Genomic DNA, 17,348 nt, shown 5'->3' with positions numbered 1-17,348 from the left:
ATGTGGGTCACATTTTAGATTATTCCTTTATTGATTTATAACATAGACTATTGGATCGACTTAATTAAGGTGTTCAATACCCCGAAAAAGTATAGGGGTCTTTTGGTAGAGTGGGCTAGACGTTGTATCATCACAAAGCTCATAGTGATGGTTGTCAGTTAGAATATCTCCCAAACATAGTTATTTTGTATTTTTGGGTATACACATTATATAATTGTAGTTTTCAATACATTGACTTCTTATCTACTGATTTAAAATCTTTTTAACATATTGCATCTTTATCACTACTCTTTATTGAAATGGGTTTAGTTAAAACCAGGTAAATGTTTTTTCAGTTCTATTTCAAGCTTATGTCATGTTTTGGATTTTTCCTCCCATGCTCGAACAAACCATGTACTAACGTAATTGTGATTGGATCTTTTATGATGCAGATACATGCAACAGGGATCAACATCCAGTGCGTTGATGCAGTTGAGTTTCAGATTATTGGTGAGCCTCTTTGCTTCCGTAGGATCATTTCTTTATATTTTTCTGATATTTTAATTATTTGGATTATCAAGGGTATTGTATTGACAAATCTCATAGTATTATAGGCTTTATAGATAGATAAACAGTAGTTCATGAGTCATTTTATTTTTAGTTGTTCCTGATGAGACTTGAGTTGCCTCTTTTGACCAGTTGATGTTTCTTTAAACATTTCTAACTTTATGTATTGAAACATTTGAGGTATACTTTAATTTTTAAAGTTATTTGTTTTTAAGTAAGTCTTCTTCAAAGAGTTAAGTCAGGCTAAGGGTCTGTTGGGGCTAGTAATGGTTTTCGAGTGTCGGCCACGTCCATGGTGTAGGCTCGGGGCGTGACAAACTTTATATCAGAGCATAGAGTTCAAGAGTCCTAGTGTATCTTTAAAGTCTTTTTTTTAGAATCCTAGTTATCGTTGTGAATCACACCACATCTATGTAAAGGAGATATGTAGTATTTATCTCACTTCTTTCATACTCTTTTTGTGTAATAGAATTCATGTACATAAAGTTTCTTTTTAACTTGTGCTTGCGGGCATCATTCAGATCATGCCTCCACATAGAGTTGTCTGAGGTCATCCTACTAAGAGGAACATTGAGAATCAAGGGGTACCCAATGAACTATAAGTGCAACCCCAAGGAGAGGTCACTAATGTTGAGTTGTGGGATGCTGCCTGGAAGTCGAATCAAGTGGTGGCCAACAAAGGTGGTCAGTAAAAGGGGGGATTGATAGGATGTGGCTAATACATCCAAAGTATGTGAGTTCTTAAGTATGAATCCTTCGAATCTCACTTTTTTAAGTGTCACTAATATCCTGGAATCTTTGTGGAAGAGTTACAGATTTTTTTGAAGTTATGCTTGTTGTTGATATTGAGCGAGTAGAACTAGCGGCATACAAACTGAAGGGTGTTTCTACAGTATGATTAGATCAATGGAATAAGAGTAGAGTTGAGGGTGCACAACTTGTCAGCTAGGTTATGTTCGAAAAGCCCTTCATGGGTTGTTCCTTTCTCGCGAGCTAAGAGAGGAAAAGGTAAGAGAATTCATCACTCATAAACAAGAATACATGAGTGTGCATGAGTACAACCTCAAGTTCGTCCAACTTTCCCACTATGATCTAGAGATGGTTAATGATATTAGGAACAAGATGAGTTTGTTCGTTTCTAGGTTGTCTCATCTTTCAAGAAAAAATGGTAAGGTAGCTATGTTTGTCACGACAGGGGAGCACCCCTTCGACGTAACTAGCGTCTTCATCCTCGAAGCGGCTTAGACTAGCCCTTAAAGTACATCATTGTATATCATAGATTGTTAAAATGCGGAAAATTAGAGACTTCACATATGAAGTATACTTAGACTTATCATTTATCCTTATATGAAGTTACATAGACTTCTCGTTTAGAAACATAGTCAAATTCATTAAAGTATTCTAATATTGTCTCATAAATAACTATCTATTACAGAATCACAATGTTTGGTCATAGCCTTTACACTATTACAATATGCCTCACATAGGACTTACAACAAAGTCTCAAAAGATAAGAAAAGGACAATTTTCTTTGACAAAGTCAATAGTAAAGTTAGAATAGTGGCATCGTCCTCTGACTTGAGGACTCACCAACAACTTGTAGAAATAGAAAGAATATGGGTTAGTACAAACCACGTGTACTAAATATGGAAACATATGCAGTTAAAACCATATGAAGACATGAACAAAGGGACATTTTCTTTAGAAACATGCTAAGTTATTTTGAAAGCCTTTATGCACACACAAGAGAATATAGAAGTCAATAATCACAACAACATTAAGACATGTGCATATTCATATACAAGAATAGCATCTTCATAAAGTCAAATCGACATTACATGTTCTAAAGTTCATATCATCAAAGAATACAAGATCCTTTCTCACAATCCCAAGCCAAGACATCAAGTTCAATGCTCATGTGAAGCCCCATAACCCCACATAAACCAACTAAACTAGTAAAGAGGCCATTAGTAATGCCTTTTTCCTCATATAACATCCTATCTTGTGTAGTCATCATTTACATAGCAATTTAGACCCAAATCATGTTCATCAAAAGAAACAAACATCATATTAGAGTAAGATCATTTAGGACAACCAACATGCATTTCATTCATAAAATATGTGCATAAGAACTCCTCCTAAGACTCCCCTCAAGGACAACGTGTGTAATGCATAGGTAAAGTCCCATACCCTTAACTACACTATGTAGTACCCCTTAAGTCACCCTAGTTAGTATCAATCTTTATTACATTCATTCAGTTTATGTACGGAAACATTTGCCATAAACGACAATAGACCATATGAGCTAAACATGGAATCGGGTGTCACGAAACCCTACACCAAAAGAAGGTGCTCAACTTTCAAAAGTAGAACAATACATGAACATACCATTCTAGGTGGATCCACTTGCTAGTCTTCCTATTGGGGCCTTAGTTAAGGAAATAGGGGATTGTCTAGAAACTCTTTTATGCACATTTGCATTGTAGTCTCTATCTTATGAGAACAATAGTGTTAACCTACCTTCCCTCTTGTTAAGGGATACACCTCTCATATCTAGTTTGCTCGGTGTTAAGCAATGGCGGACCTATGTAGTGACTTATGGTTGCTTAAGTACCAGTGCCTTTTGTGACAACATCATTATTTCTGTACATAATTTAGTAATTCACTGAAATATATATTAATTGAGCACCCATTAAATGTAGAAATTTTCGAACTAAAAATAGTTGAGCACACAAAATACAAAATTTCTAGATCCGCCACTGTATAAGGTATATGTTAAAGAAAGTGAGCACCCACAACCTTCAAATCCTGGATCCGCCACTGGTGCTAAGATGAAGTCCCTTTTTAAAATGTATTTAAGCCATCCTTAATATTAGTTTATAGTTTAGGCCTTAAGATACTAACCCCTTGTATAATACTGATCATATCTCTTTAGGTTTAGAATGAGAACTTCCTTTCATACAACCCAACACTTAGTGAGTTCAACACATCATAGTAACAATAATAAGGTACACAATAGAATCACTTTAAACCTTGCATAATTATACCCCTACATGATCTCACATTCAAAATATTCATACTTATCATGTCACCATCTTCGTATTCTATTAACATATTCATACTTCAATTGAACATCATCAAGAATAGACCAATATAATTGAACTAAAGTACTAATGATCTTAAAAGTCGTACCAATGGCTTCCAAAAATATCCTTCAAGATATAACCCTCAATTCCACAACATTTATCCAACAATCCAATCACCATCATCATATAATAGTATATTAAGCAACAACACATCCAATTCCAACATCTCTTATAATCTATCAATCTAATTCATAGTTAGGGTTAGGGAAAAGGGGTCATTCATGGATCTTTAAGAGAAACTAGGTGAAAGACTAATGAACTACAACAATCCACCACCTAACAATCATAATCTATAAATATAAATAAAATTGGTATCAAATTAAAGCAATTTGAAATATAACCCACGAAATTGGATGAAAATCATAGTTTTAGACATCTTTGAAAACCAAACTTTGAAGAACCTCTTCAGGCTAGGAGTCCAAAGAGTGAATAGCTTCCATACCTTGTTAATTCTTAGAGAATTGTATAAGAAATCCTTAATATTGAATCCCTAGTGAATCTTTACCTTGTTCTTCAATGGGGTTCTTTGGGGTAGTGAGAGAAAGTGGAGAGAAGTGAGAGCTAATTGGCTTTGGAAAATTCTGAGGTGTTACAGTAGTTTAATGACTTTTAACCCCTTTATAGTCCTAAACTAACCTATTATAACTGAACATAACCATTAATTAATTAATTAATTAATTAATTCCCTAAATATCCCTAAGGTAGCAGAAATTGGGCAGTGAAACAAGATCCCAAACGATGGAACCCCGTCCATGGAGCGTCGACCAAATCATGGACTGTATTGGTCAAACATGGTTTGGTTCAGAGACTTGTTTTGAGAGCCTTTTGGATCTGAGGCTATGTTTGGACCACAGATACCAATCGACAGGGCATCAACCCATCCAAGGTCCGTGGTTTTCCCCTCGTAGTTCATGTTGTTTTTTGACAACTTTTGAGGGTCAAATGTTGGGTCCTCCTCAAGGACCCTTAGGGTGGTCATTGGGGATTCTTACCCGGACGTTTAGACCCTAAAAATACTATAATATGTTCTTTTAAACATTTCTATTAAATTTTACCTTTATCCAACTCTCTAAACCCCTTAAAACACACCAACACTCAATAGTTAATTTTCACAATCTCTGGACGTCATGGTTGTTTCTAGACGTTTTGATTGTAATACTTCCTAATAAAGTTGATTACCTTTGTTTAATCTTATAAACACTTTTTAAGGACTATTTAATCATTGAAGGATCTATACTAAGTTATGGAACTTCAGGAGTGTTACATTATCCCCCCACGAACTTTCGTCCCTGAATGACACCTAAATCTTTTTATAGGGCCAGAAAGAGACTCAAAACTAGTAGCCCAACCAACAACTGCATCATGAACATAATCATCATGATCCATGGATCATAGGAGTAATACTCAAGTCCATTCAAGATCAAAAAAAGCATTACACATAACAAATCAATTCACAATTTATCACATATAAGAGCTTCAACATTTCCTATCACATAATAAGGAACTACCTTCTCAATTTCAACATGAGCTCGACATGAACATAAAGAGTTACCAAGAAATTCTTCTTTCAAGAAACATTAAACATGCTCACTAGCATCTTATGAAGACAACTATACACATAACATATAAGTGCAAGTCTAACATGAGAGCCTTTTTTTCATGAAAACTCATTTTAGCATGAACCTTTACAATGATATGCACATACTTAGAAAAAAAAAGTATAATTCACATTGCTCATGATTTTTATTTTCAAGAGGAACTACTAACCTCAACTTTGACTAAGAGAAAGAGGAAAGAGATTAGGGTAGCGGGACTTCATGTCGACCGCGGCCTCCCATGTTGCACCCTTAACTAGATGGTTTCTCCATAGGAATTTTACTGAGGTAACCTCTTTGTTCCTCAACTTTTTGACTTGATGATCTAAGATGTCAACCGGAACCTCTTCATAACAAAGGTTCTCATTCACCCCTAACCCTTCTATCGGGAGAATAGACACCGGGTCGCCTATACATTTCTTGAGCACAGAAACATGAAATACCGGATGAACCGGGGCTAATTCACTTGGTAATTTCAACTCATAAAAACCTTTGCCGACCTGTTACATTATCTCATAAGGACCCACATACCGAGGACTAAGCTTCTCCATTTTACCAAATATCATCACCCTTTTCATAGGTGAAATATTCAAGTAAACCCAATCACCTATTTCAAACTCAAGGTCTCTTCTTTTATTGTCGGCATAAGATTTTTGCCGACTATAGGCTGTTTTCAACCTATCCCTTGTCGTTCGAGCTTTTTCCATAGACTCATAGACTATCTCGGGACCAAGAAGTGAAAACTCTCCTACCTCAAACAACCCAACCGGAGACCTACATCTCCTACCATAGAGTAATTCAAAAAGTGCTATGGAAATACTCAAATGGTAGCTATTGTAGGGTAACTATATCAACAGTAAATGATCGTCCAAATTACCCTTGAAGTCAATGACACAAGCCCTCAACATATCTTCTACGATTTGGATGGTGCGTTCCTCTTGGCCATCCATTTGAGGATGAAAAGCGGTACCAAGTTTCCCTTGAGTAACTAGCCCTGTTTTAGAAAGATCTCAAAAACCGAGAAGTTAATTGGGCACCTCTATTCGAGATGATGGAAAAAGGGATCCCATGCAAACTTATAATCTCATTGATGTACAATCTAGCATATTCCTCCGCCGAATAAGTAGATTTGACAACCTATCAATAATAACCCATATGGAATCATTTTTCCTCCACGTAAGGGCAAACTTACAACAAAGTCCATAGTGATATCTTCACATTTCCAAGTAGGTACATCCATTGCTTGAGTTAAACCTCCCGTCTTTGATGTTCGGCTTTAACTTGTTGGTAATTAGGACACTTAGCCACAAACTCTGCGTTATCCCTTTTCAAACTGTCCCTCCAATAGACCTCCTAAAGATCACGATATATTTTCGATGCACCGGGATGAATTGAATATCGAGAATCATGAGCTACTTCCACAAATTTTATTCTTAGGTCATGAACATCTGGTACACACAATGTACCTTGGTACCTTAGTACCTTATCCCCCCGGGAGAATGACTCATTGAGCTTGTTAAGAACCGATTCCTTCAACTCTATCTATAGAGGATCAAGATGTTGCTTAGACTTCACCTTAACCACTAAAGATGACTCAGAGTTATGATTAACCATGAAACTCCCTTTTGGAAAATCTTCTAACTGAATACCCAACCATGACAATCTATGAACTTCTTTTACTAGCTCTTTCTTACATTCTTTAACATGAGCCACACTATCCGTATTCATTCGAGTTAGAGCGTCCACAAATATATTAACCTTGCCAAAGTGGTAGAGAACACTCCTGTCATTGTCCTTCAAAAGTTCTAGCCACCTTCGTTGTCGGAAATTCAACTCCTTTTGAGTGAACACATATTGAAGACTCTTGTTGTCTCTAAATACATCCACATGGACACCATATAGGTAATGCCTCCATATTTTAAAAGCAAAAACTATGGCCGCTAATTCAAGGTCATTAGTTGGATAGTTCTTCTCATGAACCTTGAGTTGTCTAAAGGCGTAAGATATCACTTTACCATGTTGCATGAGGACACAACCCAAACCTACTTGAGAAGCATCAGAGTACACTACAAACCCTTTGGTACCGTCCGGTAAGGTCAACACCGAAGCAGAGGTGAACTTATCTTTCAACCCTTGGAAGCCTTTTTGACAAGCTTCGACCACTCAAACTTAACTTTATTTTGGGTTAAGGTTGTCAAAGGAGAAGCGATAGATGCAAACCCATCAACAAATATCCTATAGTACCCGGCTAAGTACAATAAACTTCAAATATCGGTTGGAGTCAAAAGTCTAGGCCAATTTTTGACCGCTTTTTCTTCAGATGTGACCAAGAAAAGCAACTGATCTCAACCAAAATTCACACTTAATATATTTAGCAAAGAGCCTCAAATGGTCCATATGCTCATCCTCGCTCTTAGAATATACCAAGTATCATCAATGAAGACAATTACAAAAGAATCAAGATAAGTCTAGAACACTCTATTCATAATGTCCATAAAAGTCGTCGGGGAATCAGTTAGAATAAAAGAGATTACTAGGAACTCATAATGACCATACCTAGTTCGGAAAGACGTTTTAGGAATGTCTTTGCCTCTCACCCTTAGTTGATCATAACCCGACGTCAATTAATTTTTCAAGAGTAACTCGCACCTTGAAGTTGATCAAACAAATCATCAATCCTAGGGAGAAGATACCCATTCTTTATGGTGATCTTGTTAAATTGTCGGTAGTCAATACACATTCTAAGATACCCATCTTTCTTTTTCACAAATATTACAAGAGCGCCCCATGGAGAAATGACTAGTTGTATAAAACCCTTGTCAAGCAAATCCTAGAGTGGAGCCTTCATCTCTTTCGAATCGGCCAGATCAATCCGATAAGGAGGAATTGTTATGGGTTTCGTATCCGGAAACAAATCTATGTTGAAATCTATTTCCCATTCGGGAAGAATTCCGGGTAAATCATCGAGAAAGAATTTCGGAACATCCTTCACTACGGGGACCGACTCTATAGTAGGGGTCTCGGAATCTAGGTCGTTGACCCTCACAACATGATAGGGACATCCCTTAGAAATCATCTTACAATCTTTTAGACACAAATTATTCGACCTTTAGAGATCGAGTTTCCCCCTTACATTCTAAGATGGGTTCATTAGGAAATCGAAACTTAACTACCCTTTCGCTACAATCAGTAGAAGCAAAACAAACATGTAACAAATCCATCTCCAATATGACATAAAAGTCCAACATATCAATTTCTACAAAATCAACCAATGTAACTCTATTGGACAATAATATGGGACAACTCCTAAAAACTCTTTTAGTAATACGGAGTCACCCATTGGGGTAGTAACCGGAAAAGGTTCAATTAAGACATCACGTAACACATCACACTTCATGGCCACTAAAGGAGTTACAAAGATAAAGTTGCATAGGATATAGTAAAGCATAGACATTAATGGAAAATACTTTTAACATACCGTTGAAAACATTGGGAGAATCCTCTTGATCACCCCTAGAGCAGGAGCATAGAGGCAGTTCTTCTTAGGAGCATAAGAACTAGTACCGCTTGTGTGTGCATGGATATTCCTCTTTCCTTGACCCTTTAACATAGGAAAATCCCTCACTTTATGGCCAATCTTTCCACAACCAAAACAATTATCCGTCCCAATTAAACATTCACCCATATGTTTCTTACAACATTTTGTACAAGTAGGTTTCTCAATTGGTGAATCCACACCTCTTCCACTTTGGGATCTGGGGTTAGACACCCTATCATTACGAGCCTTGGGGGAATTTGAAGGAACATGGTTGGCGAACCTCTTCTTGAACTTAGGCTTGTCTTGAATTTCCAACTTACCCTTAGAAGTACCTTCTTCATAGGACCTTTCCCTCTTAGCATCGCTATCCATGCACCATCAAATGATAAATATCCATGTTGTCATGAAGCATCACCGAACGATACTCTTCCACAAAATCATCGGACACACCTGTCATTAAAGGTTCATTTCATCTCTAGGATTGGACACCAAAGAAGAAGCATACTTAGACAACTTAGTGAATTTCAAAGAGTATTCTAGCACACTCATACCTCCTTGGCGAAGGTTGATGCACTCTCTCACTTTTGCCATTTTTTTCTCCCTTTGTAAGAACCTATGAAGAAATGCCCTTCTAAAGACTTCCCTACTTATGGGACCCGCTCTCAAAGCCCTATTGTCCTTTCATTGAGTATGCCAAGTTTGAGCCACATCCTTAAGTTGATAAGCGACTAGCTCGGCCATCTCATTTGAACTCACCCCCATAGCATACAAGATATTGTAGATCTCATCAAGAAAGTCTTGGGGGTATTCAATCACCTTAAACCCAAAGAACACGGGAAGGTTCATCCTAGGGAATTCCCTCAAGTCAGAAGACATGGTACTAATTTTTTAGTTCACACGGGGTCCAACTTCTCAATTTTTCTTTAATCATCATAGCTTGAGTAGTTACGGCTTGAACTTTAGTAGTCATGGCTTGGGAAAAACTTAGGAAAGCCGAGCTTATCTCTCCATCCATCATAGCCGGAGGATTGATCGAAGCTTGGTTACCTTTAGGAGCTTTTTCTTGGGGAGGAGCTTGATTGCCTTGTGGAGGAGCTTGGCTGCCTTAGGAGAAGCTCCCGCATTAGCAATATCCTCTTCAACTCTTTTTGTGGCTTCCCTTATATTAGTCATAGCCTATAACCTCAAGAAAAGGGACACATAGAGTTAAGACTCTCGAGGCACAACATAGGAATACGAGGAAGAGGAGAATTTCTTAAGCATCACATAGTCTCTCATTCATAATTGTGGTACACTTCACAATTATGAACAAGACTCAACATAGACGTAGTTTAGTGAGACATCAATCCTATGATTACTCAACCTCATTCTTTGATACGAAGTTTGTCACGACGACTAGGGAGCACCGCTTAGACGTAATCGGCATCTTCGCCCACAAAGAGGACTTAAACTAGCCCTTAGCATACATCATTGCATATCATAGGTAGAGAAAATGGGGAAAATGAAAACTTTACATATGAAGTACACTTAGACTTCTCATTTATCCTTATATGAAGTTTACATAGACTTCACGTTTAGCAACATAGTAAACTCATAAAAAGAGTCTTATATTGTCTCACACATAAACATATATTATAAAATCTCAAAGTTTAGGCATACCCATTATGCCTAACATACGAATTACAACAAAGTCTCAAAAGAGAAGAAAAGAATAAATGTCTTAGACATAGTCAATTATAAAGCTAGAATAGTGGCTCATCCTCATACTTGAGGACTTACCAACAACTTGGGAATATATTGAAGTCTTCCTTTAAAATGGCCTTGAAGCTTTTCAATTGCCTGAACCTACATATTTGTAGAAATAAAAAGAATATGAGTTACTACAAACCACATGTTGTAAGTATGGAAACATATGCAATGAAAACTATTTGAAGAGAACACAAAGGGACATTTTCTTTAGTAACATGAGAAGTCACTTTACAAGCCTTTATGCACACACAAGAGCACATACAAGTCAATAATAACAACAACATTAAGACATATTCACATTCATATACAAGAATATCATCTCTATAAAGTCATATCAACATTTCATAATCTAAAGTCCATATCATCAAAGCATACAAGACCCTTTGTCACAATTCCAAGTCAAGCCTACAAGTGCAATGCTCATGTGAATCCCCAAAACCCCATATAAAACAAATAAACTAGTAAAGAGACCATAATTAACACATTTTTCCTCATATAACATCATATCAAGTGTAGTCATCATTATATAGCAAATTAGACAGATATCATGTTCATCAAATGAAACCAACAACATATAAGAGTAAAATCATATGGACCAACCTATGCATTTTATTCATAACATATGTACATAAGAACTCCTGCTAGGACTCTCCTCCAGGACAACTTGTGCATTGCATAGCTAAAGTCCCATATCCTTACCTACACTAAGTAGTACCCCTTGAGTCAACCTTGTTAGTGTCCATCTTTATTACTTTCATTCATTCATTTTACTTTTAGGAACATTCGCCATAACCGACAATATTCCATGTGTGTTAATCATGGAATCCGGCTTCATGAAACCCTAGGTTCTCTACTTGCCAAGGTAGAACCATACATCAACATAGCATTATAGGTGGAACCATTAGCTAGACTTCCTATGGGGGAGCATAGTTAAGGAACTAGGAGATTTGATAGGAAATCTTTTATGCACATTTGCATTGTAGTATTCATCTCATGGGAATAATAGTGAACCTACCTTCCCTCTTTGGAAGGCTCACCTCTCATATCAAGTTCGCTAGGTGCTAAGCTAAAGTGCATTTTTGAAATGTCATTTAAGTCAAACCTAACATTAGTTTATAGTATAGGAATTAGGAGACTAACCCCTTTAATAATCATGATCATAGCTCTTTAGGTTTTTAATTAGAACTTCCTTTCATCACAACCCAACATTTAGTGAGATCAACACATCATAGTCCGAATAATAAGGTACACAAGATAATCACTTTCAATCTTGCAAAATCATACCCCTGTCCTGATCTCACATTTAACTTATTCATAACATGCCATCGTATTCATCATATCATCATCTTAGTATTCTATTCACATATTTATACTTTAATTGAACATCATCAAGAATGGATCAACACAATTTAAGTAAAGTACTTATGATTTTAAAAGACTTACCAATGGCTTCCAAGAATCTCCTTAAAGATACCACCATAAATTCCACAACATTTATCCAACAATAAAATCACCATCATTATATAATAATAAATTAAGCTATAAAACATCCAATTCCAACATCCCTAATCATCTATCAATCTAATTAATAGTTAGGGTTAGGGAAAATGGGTCATTCATAGATATTTTAGAGAAACTTGCTCAAAGGATAATGAACTACAACAATCCACACCTAAAATCGTAATATATTAATATAAATCAAATAAATATCACACTAAACCAAATTGAATGATAACCCACGAAATTGGATGAAACCCATAGTTTTAGACATCTTTGAAAACCAAATTTTGAAGAACGTCTTTGGGAAAGGAGTCTCAAGAGTGAATAGCATCCATACCTTGTTAATTATTAGAGAATTGTAGAAGAAATACTTTATATTGAAGCCCTACTGAAGCATGACCTTGTTTTTTCATTGGGGGTCTTTAAGTAGTAAGAGAAAATAGAAAGAAGTGAGAGCTATTTGGGTTTGGGATATTATGAGGTGTTAGGGTAGTTTAATGACTTATAACCCTTTTATAGTCCTAAACTAACTAATTTAACTGATCATATCCCTTAATTAATTATTTAATCAATTCCCTACCCACCCCTAAGTAAAAAAAAATTGGCAGTGAAATAGGGTCCCAAACGACGGAACCCAATCCACAGAGCGTCGACCAGACCACAGATCGTACTGGTCCAACATGGTTTAGTTCATAAAATTGATTTGAAAGCCTTTTGGTGCTGAGGCTAAGTGTAGACCAACGACACCAATAGATGGGGTGTCAACCATTTATGGTCCGTCGTTTGCCCATCTTGGTAACACTATTTCTTGACAGCTTTTGTGGGTCAAATGTTGGGTCCTCCCAAAGGACCCTTAGGGTATTCCTTGGGAAGTTGTACCAGGACGTTTTGACCCTAAACATGCTCTAATATGTATTTTAAACCTTTCCACCAAATTCAACCTTTATCCTACTCTCTAAACCCCTTGAAACACACCAACGCACACTAGTTCATTTTCACAAATCTCTGGACGTCGTGGTCGATTCAGGACGTATTGATTCTAATACTTCCTAATCAATTTCATTAACTGTTGTTTAAGCTTATAAACACTATTTTAAGTCTTAGTTCATCAAGTGAGGCTCTATTCTAAGTCATGGAACTTCCGGAGTGTTACAATGTTGACTAGAGACATGGACATAGAAAGGCTTTTGATTTAGGTGAAGTAGGTTGAGGAAGAAAAGTAAAGGGATAGAGAAGAGTCTGAAATAAGAAGGCAAAGACATCAGGAAATGAGTCCGAGTAGTAGAAGAGTAATGCCAACCAGTCTTTTTTTTCAACACAAGAAAAATAGACCTGCTCCATCATCTGCTAGTGCGCCTGCACTAAGGGACAAAGGTGAGTTCAAGAACAAAAATTAATTAAATTTAAGAGCTACACATGAACATACTTAGTGTATTGTGGCACAAGGAGGTAATGGGACTCCTGCATGTGCTTAGTGTTGTAGGACCCACTAAAGAGTGTGTTATGATGGCTCACTAGTTTTTTCAAGTGTGGTCAGAATTGTCACTTCATGAGAGTGTCCAAAAAGCAGGCAAGGTAGTGGTAATAGGGGCAATAGATACCAATCTTCTTCAGTTGTTGCACCAAATAGAGTTATTTCTAGAGGAGCAAATTTAGGGACAGGCGGAGGAGCAAGCTGTACGTATTCTATGAAAAGTCACTAAGAGCAAAAGAATTAGTCATATTTGTCACTGGTATGATCAAATTCTTTTCTTTTGTTGTTTTTTCAATATTAGATCGAGGCGTGAGTCTATCATCTGTGACTCTTTTATGTTGCTGTGAATTTTGATATTCTTCCTAAGCAATGGCTTGAGCCCTTTACTAGTTTTTACACATATTTGTGAGTCTATTCTAGTTGAGAAATTTTAATGTGGTTGTACCTTTTCTAGCAATCACAAGGACACCATCTCTAACTTAGTCAAGTTAGACATCGTAGATTATGATTTTATTCTAGGTATGGCTTGGCTTCATACCTTTTATGCCTCAATTGATTGTAGAATTTTATTTGTTAAGTTCTAGTGTCCTACTGATCTGGTTATAGAGTCGAAGAGTAAATCATCAGTGCCCAAGGGTTGTTTTATTTTATACCTTAAGGACAGAAAATTATCTTTCAAGCGGTGCATCTATCACTTAGTCCGACTTAATTACTCTAGTGTTGAGACACCACCTATTCAATCAGTTTTAGTTATTGGTATGTTTTGAGAGGTCATTCCATATGATCTTAACAGAGTCCCTCCTAAGAAAGATATAGACTTTAGTATAGATATTCTTTATGATACTCGTCCTATATATATTACGCCATATAAAATAGCTCCAGCTGAGTTGAACGAGTTAAAAGAGCATTCAAAAGACCTTGGTGACAAAGGATTTATTTGACCGAGTGTCTCACGTTAGCACACTCCTGTCTTATTTGTGTAGAATTAAGATTGTTCTGTTAGAATGTGTATAGATTACCGTCAGTTGAACAAAGTTCCTATAAAGAATAAGTATCTTATTTTGAGAATTGATGATCTCTTTTTTCAACTTTAGGGTGCCACTTGTTTTAGTAAGATAGACTTCAGATCAGGCTATCATCAGTTGAGAGTAAGAAAAAAATGCATCCCTAAGAGAGCTTTCAGAACCTCTTATGGTCATTATTAGTTTTTGGTTATTTTTTTTTGGCCTAACTAATGATCCTTGATCCTTGATGGATCGTATGAACATAGTATTCAAGCCTTATCTAGAAATATTTGTTATTGTATTCGTTGATGACATTATAATTTATTGGATGAATGAGGAACATCATGCTAGTTATCTCATAATAGTTCTTCTAACTCTCCATGATAGATATTTTTATTCAAAATTTTCTAACTGTGAAATATGGCTTGAGTTTGCGGCAATATTTTACCACGTTGTTTCTGGTGATGAAATTTGAGTTGAGACTCATAAGAAAGAGGCAGTGCAGAACATGCTTAGATCCACATTTCCAAATTATATTAGGAGCTTATTAAGATTGGTTAGTTATTATAGAATGTTTGTCGAGGGGTTTTCATCTATTTCATCCCCATTGACCAAGTTGACTCAGAAAATAGTTAAGATTCAATGGTCTTAGGCTTGTGAGATAATCTTTCAGGAAATGAAAAAATAGTTGACTACTTCCTAGTATTGACCTTACCAGAAGGTACACAAGGTTTTATGATATATTTTGATGCATCAAAAGTTGGACTGGGTTGTGTATACATGCAGAGTGTAAATGTTATGGCTTATGCCTCCAGACAACTTAAGATTAATAAGAGGAATTAGAGGAGGTGGTAGGAATTATTCAAGGATTATAACATAAGTATTCTCTATCACCCAGGTAAGGCTGATGTTTAATTATTCAAGGATTATCTCAGAAGTAGTCTCTATCACCCAGGTAAGGCTAATGTTGTTGTTGATGCCTTGAGAAGGCTTTCTACGGGTAGTACTTCCCATGTTGAATATGACAAGGAATAGTTAGAAAAAGATGAACATAGAATTGCACGATTAGGAATTCGGCTAATGGTTTCCATTGAAAGAGGAGGAGTAGTGATGAATGGGGCTGAATAATCATTAGTATCTGAGGTAAAAGAGAAACAAGACAAAGATATTATTTTTGTTGAATCAAAAACTAATATTCATAAACAAAATGTGATGTCTTTTGAAGATGTTGTATTCAGATTCCAAGGTATGTTGTGTGTGCCAAGGGTTGATGAGTTCTAAGAGAGGATCATGGAGGAAGCTCATTTTTTCTAGATATTCTATTCATCAAAGTTCCACAAATATGTATTGTGACTTCATAACTCTATTGGTAGAGTAGTATGAAGAAATGTATCGCAAATTTTGTTGCTAAGTGCTTGAATTCCCAATAAGTCAAGGTAGACCACCAGACGCCCAGTGGTATGGCTTAGAACATTGATATTTTGAGATAGAAGTAGGAGATGATCAATATGGATTTCCATACAGGTTTACCATGGTCTCGCAGGCAACATAATTCGATTTGGGAGATTATAGATCGAATGAATAGATCAGCCAATTTATTACCGGTAAAGACTACTAATTTAACAAATGATTATGCTAATATATTTGAGAGTGAGTCAGATTTCATGGAGTTACAGTGTCCATCATCTTAGGTAGAGGTGTGAAATTCACCACACAATTTTGAAAGTCTTTCTAGAAAGCTTTGGTTTCCAAGGTAAATTTGAGTACTATTTTTCATTCTCAGACTGAGGTCAAGCAAAGTGCACGATACATACTTTAAAGAATATGTTGAGGGTGTGTGGTGACTAATTTTATGGGTAATTGGGATGATCACTTAGCTATCATTGAGTTTTCTAACAACAACAGTCTCTTGCATCAGATGGGTCTTTTTTTTTGTTTGTGAGGTTGTGTTTATAAACTTGATTTGGTTCATCAAGATATGGAGAAAGTGAAGATTATTCAAGAAAGGTTGAAAACAACACAGAGTCGTCATAAATCTTGAATTGACATTAGGAGAAGAGACTTAGAGTTTGAACAAGCTGATTGGTTTTACTTGAAGGTTTCTCTCATGAAGGGTGTTATGAGGTTTGGCAAGAAGGAGAATCTTAGTCTCCAGGATATTTTTCCTTACAGGATATCCAAGAGGATTGACAATGTAGCTTATGAATTGGAGCTACCGTCAAAATTAGCAACAATATATCCGGTATTTTACATTTCCATGTTGAAGAAGTGTATGTATGAGCCTGAAATTATAAGACCTGCTGAAGATATTGGTGTTAAAAATAGTTTATCTTATGAGGAGATTCTTGTTCAGATTCTACATCACCATGTTCGCAAGTTAAGAACCAAGGAGGTAGCATCAGTAAAGGTTTTGTACAGGAATTAGTTTATTGAGGAAAATATTTGGGAGGCTGAGGAGGATATAAATAAGAGATATCCATATCTCTTTGATCCCGGAGAAATTCATAATTAAGGTACTTATCCTTTCCTTGGCATTTATTTTAGTTGAAATGTTGTGCTACTTTGCATATTGAGTGTTTGCATATTGAGTGTTTGAGTTGGGTGTTAGATGTTACAACCCTTATTTGCTCATCTTTCGAGGATGAATGTTCCAAGGGGAAGATATGCTTACACCTCGGTATATGAAAGAGCTAACAATAGAAAGAACTTAATATGAAATAGCAAAATATGAAATTTTCAAAGTTAGGCATAGGTTATGAGTTTTAGATCAACTTCAAACGAGCATAACTTTTGGTA

General features: G+C 36.3%; 1 protein-coding gene across 1 annotated transcript; it reads left to right on the top strand.

Moving 5' to 3' along the window:
• The first annotated feature begins 299 nt into the window (after positions 1-299).
• Positions 300-16,977, top strand: LOC114074247. Its single transcript, XM_027912114.1, has 3 exons — positions 300-319; positions 432-489; positions 16,651-16,977. Exons 1-3 carry the CDS (start codon positions 300-302, stop codon positions 16,975-16,977), a joined length of 405 nt encoding a protein of 134 aa, XP_027767915.1.
• The last annotated feature ends 371 nt before the right edge of the window (positions 16,978-17,348 follow it).

The sequence above is a fragment of the Solanum pennellii genome, chromosome 10 (genome assembly GCF_001406875.1).
Source record: "Solanum pennellii chromosome 10, SPENNV200".
Taxonomy (NCBI): domain Eukaryota; kingdom Viridiplantae; phylum Streptophyta; class Magnoliopsida; order Solanales; family Solanaceae; genus Solanum; species Solanum pennellii.
Note: the sequence above shows the minus strand (reverse complement) of the source record. Positions and strands in the feature narration are given on the sequence as shown.

Bases quoted from the DNA above. Each gene is read 5' to 3' on its own strand.
- LOC114074247 (XM_027912114.1), top strand. From the start codon at position 300: ATGGGTTTAGTTAAAACCAG. The intron at 320-431 runs GTAAATGTTTTT...TTTATGATGCAG, and splicing joins ATGGGTTTAGTTAAAACCAG to ATACATGCAACAGGGATCAA. The intron at 490-16,650 runs GTGAGCCTCTTT...TTTTACTTGAAG, and splicing joins AGTTGAGTTTCAGATTATTG to GTTTCTCTCATGAAGGGTGT.